General features: G+C 41.3%; 1 protein-coding gene across 1 annotated transcript in view; it reads right to left on the reverse strand.

Annotated features, from left to right (window-relative positions):
- The window catches only part of SEC24A (SEC24 homolog A, COPII coat complex component), a 107,571-nt gene that overhangs the window by 30,258 nt on the left and 62,985 nt on the right, over nt 1-14,328 (reverse strand). The window contains exons 7-12 of the mRNA XM_044280918.1: nt 10,144-10,246; nt 5,470-5,596; nt 5,270-5,379; nt 3,718-3,830; nt 2,959-3,077; nt 636-691 (exon numbers count right to left, since the gene is read on the reverse strand). Coding sequence (XP_044136853.1) covers nt 636-691; nt 2,959-3,077; nt 3,718-3,830; nt 5,270-5,379; nt 5,470-5,596; nt 10,144-10,246 — 628 coding nt within the window. The remainder of the gene's footprint in view (nt 1-635; nt 692-2,958; nt 3,078-3,717; nt 3,831-5,269; nt 5,380-5,469; nt 5,597-10,143; nt 10,247-14,328) is intronic.

A 14,328-nucleotide genomic window follows, 5' to 3' on the forward strand; every position in this document is an offset into this window, starting at 1 on the left:
AATCTTGCAAACCGAACGCTTACACTACTCCAGTATTCTTGCACAACCCCCTACTGGACTTCGTGAATAAAGTGATAAATCCTGAGTGCAACCAATTACCATAGCGACCAAAACTCACTGTCCAAAACTTGAATCAGTGGTGTAAAAATGCAAAAAGTGCATGTGAGAAAAAAAATAAAATAAAAGAAAATAAACCCTCAAAGGCCCTAGTTGTTATTTTAACTTTTTGAAGCCAGAATTCTGCACTGCAAGGCTTGATAAATTTCCCCCTACAATCTTCATGCACACGTTGTTTACGTTTTGTGGTCATGTGCATGCTGCATTTTATGGGCAAATAAAATACATATTCTATCATTTCTGGAGAGGACATATGGATGCCGACATGTCTTGCTAGTGGTTTTCAGCCACCCTGTAGAACAGATTATACAACATATGCAATAGAACAGTCTCCTCTGTTTCACGACTTGTCTTTGATGATGCACTTTACAAATTTTATGAGTACAGTAACAAACAATAGCTCAAACACTGTATACATCGCAACATCTCAGACGAATAATGTCTGGAACTAAAAACAAAATAAAAAAGTTTACATTTTTTACATATTGCGGTGGTAAAATGTGTGCAATATTCCATACCTCTTTGCATTCATTTAAATTAACCAACAGGTTCTCAGGCATTGGGATAAACACATCTGCAAATGGACAGAAATATTCAAGTTGAGAAATACTTATTACATGGTATAGTTTTACAGCTTAGTAAAAAGTTATCCAAGTTTTAAGAATAGGACAATACTAAGCAAGGATCAACGCTTAACACTCATTGATACTTTGAAAAAATGCACAAGTGCCATGGTTCTGCTTACGCATACAGTCTTCCTCCTTGCTAAAGTACCCTTGAAGTCTGTGTAACTACTTTTGCCACAAGGGATGTACTTCATTGCCGTCAGGGTCATGCTCTAATGCATCCAGTAACCAGACAAATCAATGGTAAGAAGCAATAAAAATATTAAAGGGGACCTAAACCATTGGTGAAACCACCATCATGCAGCAGTGCCTTACAAGTGCTTTGCACCAGCAGGTTACATCTACTCTGCCCTTCCAGCACATGCAGTATAGATCCCATATACTTTCTTTGGCTTTGAACTCCGCAAGCTGGAAAATGCAAGCAGAGCGGATGTACCCGTCAGTGCAGAGTGGTCTGAGACGCGCATCTGGATGATCATGGTTTCACCAAAGGTTGGGGCCCCTTTATTAATATCTTTGATGATTATAATATATACAGTACAGACCAAAAGTTTGGACACACCTTCTCATTCAAAAGAGTTTTCTTTATTTTCATGACTATGAAAATTGTAGATTTACACTGAAGGCATCAAAACTATGAATTAACACATGTGGAATTATATACATAACAAAAAAGTGTGAAACAACTGAAAATATGTCATATTCTAGGTTCTTCAAAGTAGCCACCTTTTGCTTTGATTACTGCTTTGCACACTCTTGGCATTCTTTTGAGGAGCTTCAAGAGGTAGTCACCTGAAATGGTCTTCCAACAGTCTTGAAGGAGTTCCCAGAGATGCTTAGCACTTGTTGGCCCTTTTGCCTTCACTCTGCGGTCCAGCTCACCCCAAACCATCTCGATTGGGTTCAGGTCCGGTGACTGTGGAGGCCAGGTCATCTGGCGCAGCACCCCATCACTCTCCTTCATTGTCAAATAGCCCTTACACAGCCTGGAGGTATGTTTGGGGTCATTGTCCTGTTGAAAAATAAATGATGGTCCAACTAAACGCAAACCGGATGGAATTGCATGTCGCTGCAAGATGCTGTTGTAGCCATGCTGGTTCGGTATGCCTTCAATTTTGAATAAATCCCCAACAGTGTCACCAGCAAAGCACCCCCACACCATCACACCTCCTCCTCCCTGCTTCACGGTGGGAACCAGGCATGTAGAGTCCATCCGTTCACCCTTTCTGCATCGCCCAAAGACACGGTGTTTGGAACCAAAGATCTGAAATTTGGACTCATCAGACCAAAGCACAGAATTCCACTGGTCTAATGTCCATTCCTTGTGTTCTTTAGCCCAAACAAGTCTCTTCTGCTTGTTGCCTATCCTTAGCAGTGGTTTCCTAGCAGATATTCTACCATGAAGGACTGATTCACACAGTCTCCTCTTAACAGTTGTTCTAGAGATGTGTCTGCTGCTAGAACTCTGTGTGGCATTGACCTGGTCTCTTATCTGAGCTGCTGTTAACCTGCCATTTCTGAGGCTGGTGACTCTCATGAACTTATCCTCCGCAGCAAAGGTGACTCTTGGTCTTCCTTTCCTGGGGCGGTCCGCATGTGAGCCAGTTTCTTTGTAGCGCTTGATGGTTTTTGTGACTGCACTTGGGGACACTTTCAAATTTTTCCCAATTTTTCGTATTGACTGACCTTCATTTCTTAAAGAAATGATGTCCACTCGTTTTTCTCTACTTAGCTGCTTTTTTCTTGCAATAATACAAATTCTAACCGTCTATTCAGTAGGACTATCAGCTGTGTATCCACCTGACTTCTCCACAACGCATCTGATGGTCCCAACCCCATTTATAAGGCAAGAAATCCCACTTATTAAACCTGACAGGGCACACCTGTGAAGTGAAAACCATTTCAGGTGACTACCTCTTGAAGCTCATCAAGAGAATGCCAAGAGTGTGCAAAACAGTAATCAAAGCAAAAGGTGGCTACTTTGAAGAACCTAGAATATGACATATTTTCAGTTGTTTCACACTTTGTTGTTATATAATTCCACATGTGTTAATTCATAGTTTTGATGCCTTCAGTGTGAATCTACAATTTTCATAGTCATGAAAATAAAGAAAACTCTTTGAATGAGAAGGTGTGTCCAAACTTTTGGTCTGTACTGCACATACACACATTTCCCCAACAGAATCTGAGCTCTAACTCCTACTAAAGTACTTACCATCTATATCTGACACCACCAACATTTGGGGCTGTGACAATCCTTCTTGTAAACTGTAGAAGTGGATTGTGCTGTCAAACGTGATAAAACCTATCTTCGTCCTTGTGTTGCCAGGAAGCCTGCATGTAAAAGGAATGAATGGGTTTGTAAGAGATACATGGTCATTTCTGCAACCTACATACTTCAAGGGTCAGCTTTTGGTCATGGGGCTACACAACCCAAACCATTATTTAACTGAACAGCGTCATTACAGAGATCCCCTGCAGCAGCAGAGAATCACTGAGGAGAGTAACCTTTGGTGTTTGTTTCAAAGAACTTGCAGCCTACAGGGAAGTTGCTGGAATAAATACCAATTTAAAATATCTTAAATGTGCGGCAAAATATGTATGCCAGGCTTTTGGCAGAATTGCGTTGTTTTTAGCTTTGGAAATCTCCCTTGTTGTTTTCAATGGAAAATGTTAAATTTTTTTCCTATCCCTGTGGGAGGCACTAATTTGTGTGCCACCAACTACCATGTATGTAGGGAGATGCAATTACCATATGGCTGACTCAGTTACTGACCCAGCAAAATTGTATCATGGAAAGAACAGCCTCTTTATGCTAAAATGCAGAAAACATGCAGTACCAGCAAATAACAGGAGCACAGAGGCGTTAGAAGGTGGCAATACAGAGAGGGCTGATGACACCAATGTGCCTTCATATGTTGTACAGTGCATTTCTCTAAGAACCAGCCCGATATGGCAATACATGTGTACCTACCATTCCAGATTGTCAAGTACGGTCTGACAAACAGTGTTGAGATAACCCGTTTCTATGGCGTTATGGGACACATCGAACATAAAAAGATATACAGGAGGCTGAGGGGGGCGCAGCTGGAAAAAATAAATAAAATAGGAGGAAATGAAGCTAAGTTGATTTTGTTAATTACATAAAATTGTGTAACTAATTGTAATCGATTAATATCAAGGTAACATGACAAAGTTTCTTCAAACTCCATCCACTGGACAACTCAAATGCTCAGAGCGCCATATGTATGTACAGCTGTGGTCAACATTACTGGCACCCTTGATTGTTTAGTATGAAAGTCACTAGCTTCAGATATAAGTGGATACATACCATCATTAAAAAGATAAAATAAAGAATAACACAGCAATTAGCAGGACTAAAGGCACCCTTCCCTAATACTTGGTTGCACAACCTTCTGAATCAATGGCAGCCTCCAAACATTGCTGTAGCCATCTGTGAACTTTTTCCACTGCACTTCTCTCAACCTTGCAGGGTTCCTTTTCCCAAAAGCAGATTTTAGCTCTCTAAAGACTTTCAGCTGGCCCGAGATCAAGACCTAACGATTCTTGTGTACTTTTAGATGCTTGCTCCGAGTCATTCAAAGGGTTTACCGCTTTTGTCATTTGATAACGGATAGGATAGGACATCAATCTCAGATCGGCAAGGGCTTGACTCCCGGAACCTCCACTGATCAGCTATTTGAAGAGAAAGCAGCACTTGTATGAGTGCTGTGATCTCTTTTTTTCTTTACCTGTTGGCCGTGGACATTACAGTGGTGAGAAAGTGTAATTACAGCTCCTATTCAAGTAAATAGGAGGGAGCCATTCTATTGAAGTCAATGAGGACGGTGGAGGTGTAACTGCACCCAGAGGTAGCAGGTAAACTGAGAACAACGCTCACACCAGTCAGGCCCTTGCTGATCTGGTATTGAGAATAGGTCATTAATATAACAAATGTGGATAACCCCTTTAACCTGCTGTAAGACATATTTGGCTCCATTCAAACGTAGTTTCCTTAAATGGGTTTTCTGAGATTTTTTAACGATGACCTATCCTCTGGATAGGTAATCAGTATCTGATCATGGGAGTCCGACACCTGGGACCACCACCAATTAACATTTTGAGAAGGCAGTGGCGTTCGTACTAGCACCGTAGACTTCTCTCTTCTCACCAGAGTGGCTGTATATTGCATAGCCATGTTACCAATGAACGAGTTTTCATAAGGCCTAGACAAAGCTGCGAAAAAGCCTTGGTGCTTCTGCGACTGCCGATGCCTTCTCAAATGGCTGATGTTCACAGGTTTTACCGACTCTTCTCCCATAATACTATATATCAATCTTCTCAGATTGAATTACTTTTTTGTGGCCTCGTTACTGCAGGTGATCCAAAGGCTACATACAATTGGGATGCTTGCGTTAAAAAATAAATAAATAAATGAATGAATAAAATAAAAAATGTGTTTGTATGGTAGCTTTAAATTCAGATTCAAACAGAGATAATAAGCAAAAGGTCATTGAAAAGATTACCATGTATTCAGATGGGGCCATAAATTCAATAGTGGCATTCTGTACTTCTGGTCTTTTGTGTGGCTCACCATACACTCGTGTTACAGGGTTATACATGAATTCTTCAGGGACTGTGAATATATATAGAAAAAACTCAATGATTACTGACATTAGCAATTACATTATAAGAGACCAGTAATGTGTAAAAAGTTACTTTTTACCATCATTTACTCTGTAGCACAAGTTGCATTTCCATCGCCTTTGGTCCAGAAAACTGACGAAGGGATTGATGTATGTCCGACAAGTGCGACATCTTACGATGGTACTAGATGTTACAACGGGTAGTTGCTGGGGAAAAGAAATAAAGGCATGTTTATTCCATGCACTGCACTTGAAAATATGGTGTAGTCCGATCCTGTAGTCATATTCTTTTATCAGTCCTCTACTTCTGATTAATCTACCAAACATACTTTAGCACAAAGTAGCGGACAAATAAAAGACTGCAGGATTATCCTACAATGAATATGTTTATTGTATGTTACTACTAAACAATACATGTTTAAAACAAATAAAGATTTTTATCCCATACAAATCAAGGTCGCCTGCACTTTTTTGGGGATAGGTATATCTATAAATCACAGGTTTTAAAAATGTTGGAAGATACAACAGTTTATACTCCTCTGAAAAGTAACCCCCTCACCCTTTTTCAGCTGAAACTTATGAAGTTCTTGCAACAGCGTCTCTCAAATGGTATTTTGAGTAAGAAAGAATTGGAATATATTTATGTGGAACATCCCATAATATTGATATTCCAGCCACTGCCAAAGGGTACACAAAAGGAGAGTTTCCACCCCCTATGAGGCCAATAGTGGCAGGAATAGGCTCATATTCAGAAAGGCTCTCAGAATGGGTGGACACTCTCCTTCCACCCTTAGTGCAGCTTATACCAGGCTTCCTTAAGGATACTCATACAGTTTTGCAATCTTTTCATAATTCTGAATGGTGTGATGCTTTCACATGGATCACAGCCGATGTGGTTTCATTATATAAGAACATTCATCATAATTTGGCGATTACTGCCCTCAAACATTTTTTAGGTAGTTATAGCAACTATACTGGGGAGTTGCAAGATTTCATCTGTATTTCAGTCGATTTCTTTATGTTTGATTGCAGTTTTTTTTCTCGAGGTCTCCGGTGTTACTATGGGGTGAAATTTTCGCCCTCCATAGCAAACATCTTTATGGCATTGTGGGAGAGCAAATTTTGTTTGATATTAATAATCCCTTTTTTCATAACAAGGTGGTATGGACGTAATATCGATGACCTGCTCTTTGTATGGTCAGGTGATGTAGCGGACATTCCACTTTTTGGAGATTATCTTAATGGCAACTTGGATTGATTGAATTTTGTTCTACACCATGACCCATTTTCTATTGCATTTTTGGATCTGCTTTTATATGTAGATGGTACACAAACAAAAAAGGTTTCCTCTGTTACTTACAGAAAAGAAACCGCAGGGACCACCACATTGCTAGCAACTTCATGTCATCCTACACATGTAATGAAAAATATACCAAAAGGAGAAATGGTGAGAGCATGACGCAATTGCTCCACCAACAAATCTTTTGCTGAAGAGCTGCTGCCATTAGCTGTTGGTTACTGTCCAGGCTATACACTGCACAATCTATTAGTAAAGCCAGACAATGGGCATTAACATTAGATAGGAAGAGCCTAGTATCTCCTGGAGAACCTAGCACCAAAACAAATACCCAAGAAAAAAATGAAAAATCGGTTACTTTTACCAATTGTTAAAAAAAAACAAAAAAAAACAAAAAAAAAAAAAACACCCATCTACCAGTGCTAAACTATGATGCAGAGTGAAGTGAAGCGACTTCAACATGCATTAGATGTGCTGCGCGCAGGGCCCCTACTTTGGGGGTCACATGCTCTATGCAATATATAGGATGTACCACCAAACAGATTAAAACCAGAATACAGAGGAGTTTATCTGACATTCCTCGCTATCAAACATGCAATGTTTCTTTTGCCACTTTGCGCTTTGCCATTGTACATAAGGGTAATATAAAAAGAGTTCAGGGTATGGAGAGGGTCACGCAAGCTACTAAGTAGAGAGGCATATTTGATGTTCAAGCTTGGTAGCTGCTTCCCACAGGCATGAACAAAAAACATGACTTTATCAATGAATTTGTTAATTTTATTTTATTTTTTCCTTTTTTCCTCCCATGTTTTGCGATTTCTCCACACGTGATTATCATGTGATGTTATTTCTATGCATTTGATTGGAGGAAGCGTATTTATATGGGAGAGTCACAGATGGCATTTTATATCATGAGTAAGGATGGTTAACTTGAGATCCGAAATGCGTCAATTTAGCATATCTCTTGTTTTGTATGGATTTTACCACATTGAATAAAGGATATCGTTTTATCAGAAGCTGGACCCTTCTACTTTTCACACAGTTTATATTGGCTTTGTCCTGGCCACAGCCATGCCTCTGATACGATACTCAGGTGAGAGCTGCAATTTGACTTTCTATATCTATAAACTGCTGTATGGGCACACCACAGGACTCAGAAGAACCATTTTGCTTTTGAATGGCAGATTTAGCTGGAATGGTTCTCGGGTGCCATTTCATATTTGCAGAGCCCCTTAGGTACCAATGCAGTGTGTAACCCCAAAATGTGACCCTATTTTGGAAACCAAACCCTTCAAAAGGAATTTGCCTAAGGGAATCGTGACCATCTTGACACAGGTTTTTTTTAAAGAATAATAAAAAAAAAATTGGGACAAATAAAAAAAAATACATTGCATCTAAAATTAAAAGTTGTTTTAGCTGCAAATGTTTCATTTTCGCAAGTGGTAATAGGAGAAAAGGCATCCCAAATTTTGTTACATTATTTCTACTCCCCTCTCCAAGTATGACAATACGCCCTTTGTGGTCATAAACTGCATTTTCGGCATACAGCAGGAGAAAGAGCACAATGTGCATTTCGGGCTTAGTTTGGTGATTTAAAGTGACCTCTATTTTGGAAACCACACCCCTTATTGAATTTTCCAAGAGGTGTTGTAAGCATTTTGACCCCATGTGGTACATCAAATGCACAGCAGATGGCGTAAAGTGAAAGTTGCAATTTTTGCACAGATATGCCATTTCAGTGCCCCAAATTTTGTGTCCAGTGTATGCCAGTGTGAAAAGTCATGCCTCCTCTTATGCTGTGTTTCCTGGTTTAAGTAACACCCTACCCATTTGGCTCCAGGAGAAGTTTATAGTGGGCTCAGCATGCATGTTGGTACTTGCATCCCTGGATCCGATGAAAGCTGTAATGGCACCAGACGGGGTTAAAAGCAGAGTGTGCTTGGCATGCATGCTGTACCTGCGCTCCCTGGACTTTGTGTGGCTGTCGTGGCCCATAACAGGTAGGAACTAGTGTTAGGGACCACTCATGAAGCGACCTTGACGTGGTGAGTGGCTTATTACGCTTTGGCCAAAATGTACACCAATGCCTTATTCAACATCCAGCATAAAGGCAGGGCAGAATGCTGGTTGCAGAGTGCGATTGCATTTGTGTTTTTGCGTTTGTATCTGTATTTCGCCATAGCAATGTGCACCCCCCACACCAATTTTACATTTTTTTTTTTCCTACTTTTACACAATGAAAGCATTTTTGAAAGCCATTTTTTTTACATTTTTCTACAACTGGTCTTGTGTGACATTTTCATTAGTATGATTTTGGGGTACATAAGATTTATCCCATGATAAGTTTTTTGCAAGCTGAGGTGACCAAAAATGGCTGTTCTGGCATGGTTTTATTACATTTTTTTACAGCGTTGATCTGATGAGATGATCTATGTGATATTTTTATAGAGCAGGTTGTTACAGAAGCAGCAATAGCAAATAGGTCTATTCCGGAGAGCCATTTTTTTTATTGTTCTGGCAATGGTCTTGTGAAGGTTCGTTTTTGGCAGAATGAGGTGAAGTTTTTATTAGTACCAGTTTAGGGTTCAGACGACTTTTTGATTACTTGATATTATGATTTTTTTGGGGGTGAGGTGAAAAAAAAAAAGTCTATTTTGGCACAGTTTTTTTTTACGGCGTTCACCTGACAGTAGATCACGTGATATTTGCATAGAACTGGTTGTTACGGACATGATAGTACCCAATATGTCTTTCTTTCTTTTTTTTGCAATTGTAAATGGCTTGATTAGGTGAAAGGGACGCTAGTTTGTTTTACACATACAAAAATAAAAAAGTTTCTACTTATCTCCCTATTTCAATGCAGTACAATACATGCTATATTGTACAGCATTCAAACTGTCAGTTTCACACTGATAGTTGGCTATGAGTTGCAGCCTGAACATGGCAAGCCTGGAGGCCTTTGTAAGGCTTCTGGGTACCATGCCATCCATCGGCACCCCACAATATCATCACAGGGAACCAATGGAGTTACAATAAAAAATGACTGACCTTGAGAACACAATGTGGGAGATTTAACCAGACTGGCGTTTCCATACATCAGTTTTGATCTACCTGTAATGGAGGAAGATGCACCTAATTTATTAAGGGCCAGATGCCTCTTAATAAATTGGGCACATCTCTGGTACTCTGCCCTCTCCTCTAAATCCGGCCCCTTTGTCACTACTTTTGAAAAGTGTCGATAACCTCAAAGTCACAAATTATCGTGCAAAGATGGTGTACGCCGTAGACTTTTTTTACGCTACTATTATGGCACAAAGATATTACACTAAATGTCCCCTAATCCGTTTTAAATAATCAGAGCAATTTTCAGGGTAAGATGAGGGCTTAATTCAGTGCTCTAGCCTCGGCATAAGAGAAACTAAAACTCAGTTACTTCATACATTTCATCTTCTCTTACCGACAAATCTTTGAATGGATGTAGCAGGAGCCCAAGGGGAAGTTTGGCTTTATTCAGCAGAGCCTGTGTTTGAGGGATGTTGGTTAAAGTACAGCGGAACAGCCTATGAGAAGTAATATGAACAAAGTAAATGAGCAGGTTAATAAAAACCATTGAATTATCTGAAATAAACACGCGGCCCCCACTGTTTGTCAGTCTACAAAATTTTCTGCATGATCCTGAAACAGTCTTGAAGAACTCTCACAGACAACAGGGGGTTAATCTCCCGCAGATCTGCTACAGCTTTGGCTGTTGGTCAGCTGGGTGGTGGGTCTTTGAAAAAAGGGAGAAACGTAATCTTTTGTCCTATCGCAGACTGGGCACAGTAGACCAGCTCCTGTTTAGCCAGTTGTTTAACAGCTTGTCAGAGACTTTAAGACGAAGAAGGGGACAACTTCCAAAATCTGGCTTGTGTCTGCTACGCACTGCATGTAGGGAAGTATAGGAACAGACACCTACCAGACTGACATCTAAGGGACATATTCTCGGCTATACAGACAGCAGAAATGGGGGAATTGGAAAGGAAAAGTATCTGGCTTCAGTAAGATGAGGCTCTTCTGGCACAGAATGGTTGGCCAGTGAGAAACCAGCATAGTTTGCAGTTTTTGGTGAAAACTCAGGCACACTTTAAAGAGGACCTTTCATGTTTTTTCTTTAGTTTAGATAAATACCTTTCCTTGCGGGGTACCCCCCCCCCCCCCCCCCCCGATGATGCTGCCACCCTGCTTGTTTTTTTAAAATACCGCTTGTATGCCCCGCTGAGCGCCCCCCTGCAGTTTTACCGCTCAGTATGTTAATCCTGAGCATCGGTACAGGGAGGAGAAGACGCCAGGGTTTCTCTATGGGCGTCTCCTTCTCCCTGGCTGTGCCGCAAAAAAATCACAGCAGAGCGCGTCACAGCCAGAGAGAGCGGGGAAAAAAAAAAAGCTCACCTTCTCCCTGGCTGTGACTGGATCGTGCCACACCCAGGGGAGAAGGAGACCCCCATTGGGAAAATCGGAATTAGACTTACCGTTAATTCGGTTTCCATGAGATCACCATGACGGCCACAAAAGAGATTGTAGGGGCAGGAACAGAGAAAGCTTAAAAACACCCCCTTCAGCCACCATACACCAGTGCTTTCCAAAATTATCAAAGTGAAAGTGGAGACAATCTATAGTCTTCTTATTATCGGATTACCAGGTATTGACTCATACCCGTACTCAACAAAAAGGAAAAATAAATTGGGGAGGGAACAGGCCGCCATGGTGATCTCATGGAAAAGGAATTACCGGTAAGTCCAATTCCGATTTTCCATATAACCACCATGATGGCCATAAGGAGATATCCAAAATTATAATATCAAGGGGTGGGGACTGCCTGAAGGACTTCACATCCAAAGACAGATCAGCAGTATTATAAAAAAATAAAAAAATTTGAGGCGGCAATGCTTTTAAAGAGGTATGCACACTGGACCAGGTTGCCGCTCTACAAATGGCTTCCAGGGAGGCACCTGCTCTTTCAGCCTGAGAAGAGGACATAGGTCGAGTTGAATGTGCTTTTAGCTGGACAAGAAACTCCCTGAGCGGTATAGCAATGGGAAATTGTGCACTTAATCCACCTAGTAATGGAAGACCTAGATAGTCTTCTGGTTCAGTTCTCAGGAAAGAACAAAGGAGAGAAGTTATTGGACTTCCTGAAATTTTTTGTGCCCTCCAAGTATTTTAAAATCATACGTCTAACGAGTGACAAGAACTCTCCCCGCTATTTTTTGGATTATTGCAAAATGATGGGAGAATGATCTCTTGATCTCTGTGGAAGTCAGATACCACCTTGGGTAGGAACCCGGGTCTAGTCTGAGTACTATCCTATCTTCCAGGATTCTAAGATAGTGCTCCCTAATTGAGATAGCCTGTATCTCACCCAACCTGCTAGCAGATGTTATCGCAATCAGAAAGACTGGCTTAAAAAAGATAGAAATTTGAGCGGACTGTCTACCATGGTTACGTCATTTAAAACGGTATTAAGGTTCCAGCAAGGAACTCGTGATTTTAGTGTGGGTCTCAGTCTTGCTGACGCTCTCATGAATCTTCTGATCCACCTGTGGCTTGCCAAGTCTGCATCAAAGAAACAGCTGAGTGCCGATACCTGTACTTTTAGAGTAGATGGCTTAACTCTAGGCCCTGCTGGAGAAAAGCTAAGATTTGTTAAATCTTTGGTCTAACTAGGTTAGGAGAAGATTCCCCTGACCAAGAGCAGAACCTCATCCAGATTTTCAGGTATATGGCAGATATTACCTTTTTCCTACTGGCCCTGAGAGTAACTATGACCTTATCTGAAAGTCCTTGATGCCTCAGTATTCCGACCTTCAGGATCCATGCTGTTACCTTTACGAATTCTGGATGGGGATATAGGATTGGCCCTTGATATAGAAGGTCTTTCCTGAGTGGGAGAGACCATGGCTGGGAGATTGAGAGTCTTTTGAGGGAGGAGAACCAACTCCTTTTTGGACAGAAAGGGGTCACCAGGATGATAGTCAAATTCTCTTGTAGGATTTTCTGAATTACTCTCAAAATAATTGGCATTGGAGGGAATGCATAAGAGGTTCCAGTCCCATGTCGTGGCAAATGCATCTAACACCCAAGGATTGCCCCTGGGATCGAGGGAACATAATCTGTTCACTTTTTTGTTTTCTTATGATGCAAATAATGTCTATGTCTGGTGTCCCCAATCTGTCTACTATAATCTTGAAAACTTCTGGATTTAGGGACCATTCTGTTTGGTCTAATGTTGTTGTGCTTTTTCATACCCGACAATGTGTGACGGCTGAGGCAGTTCACTTCCTGATTGAGAGCCCCTTTGAGGCAAGTCGCCGATAAATATCCGCCTAGTGAAATATCCTATTTAAAAGGTCTACGAGCTTCTTTGATTTTGTACCTCCTTGATGTGAGAGGTAAGCCACAGTCATTGTATTGTCCAACAGTATCCTCAGGTGGTGATTCTGAAGGGTCTCTTCCACCACCTTTAAAGCTTCCCACACTGCACTCAGCTACCTGAAGTTTGAGGATTGTCTGCTTACCGAAAGGGCCCAGGAACCTTGGTAAATAGGAGTCCCCAATTTGTACACCCCAGCCCGACTTGCTGGCATCGGTCTTGATCTGGACATACGGATACTTCCTCCAAGCTTCTAAATGTGAGAGATTGCTGCTCACCTTCCACCAGTTTAAGGAGGTGTTCACGTAGCCTGGAATGTGAACCTTGCGATCGAGCGACTGCTGCTGTTTGTCCCAGATGTCCAGAATCCAGGACTGCATGGGACGGGAATGCAGCTGGCTCCACATTACTGATGGGATACAGGATGTCAATATTCCCAGCAAACTCATAGCTTCTTTCACAAAGCAGATTCTCTTCCTCTGGAAGGTCATAATTTTTCCCCCCCAAAGCCTGAATCTTGTCTGCGGGCAGGAAGGTGGCCTGTGACGGCGAGTCCAGGATGACACCCAGGAACAATACTCTGGTTGATGGATCTAAACAGGATTTCTGGGGATTTACGATCCAGCCCAGCTCCTCTAGAGTGGATAAAAATGTAGATCTGTTAGTAACTGATCTACTGTATCTCCCACTAGTAGGAAATTGTCTAGATAGGGGATCAGATTCAGCTCCTTCTGTCTCAAGAATGCGACCATCTCCATCACCAATTTTGTGAATATTCTGGGAGCAGAGGAAATTCCAAACGAAAGAGCCGTAATTTGAAAATGGCGAGTGTTGCCATGCTGGTCTTTTATGGCGAATCTTAGAAATTTGTGAGAGTTGTGGTGGATCGGGATGCAATAGTATGTGTCTTTTAAGTCCACAGTACACATCCATGAGTTCTTTTTTATTAGGGGAATCAGGGATGCCATCCTGAATTTCCTGTAGGCAATATACTTGTTTAGGAATCTCAGGTTTATGATCATACGGAATGAGCCTTCCTTTTTTTTTTTTACCAGAAAGAGACTGGAGTAAAATCCATGGCCCTGTTCTGAGACTGGGACCTGAATTACGACACCTAGTCCTATGAGGTCCTTGATACTTTGCCAAATGCTGCTCTGAGATTTCATTGACCCCAGATTTGATATAAAAAAAAAATCTTTGGGGAGACTGAAGAGAATTCTATCTGGTAGCCCG

Source organism: Bufo gargarizans, chromosome 2 (assembly GCF_014858855.1).
Source record: "Bufo gargarizans isolate SCDJY-AF-19 chromosome 2, ASM1485885v1, whole genome shotgun sequence".
Classification (NCBI taxonomy): Eukaryota; Metazoa; Chordata; class Amphibia; order Anura; family Bufonidae; genus Bufo; species Bufo gargarizans.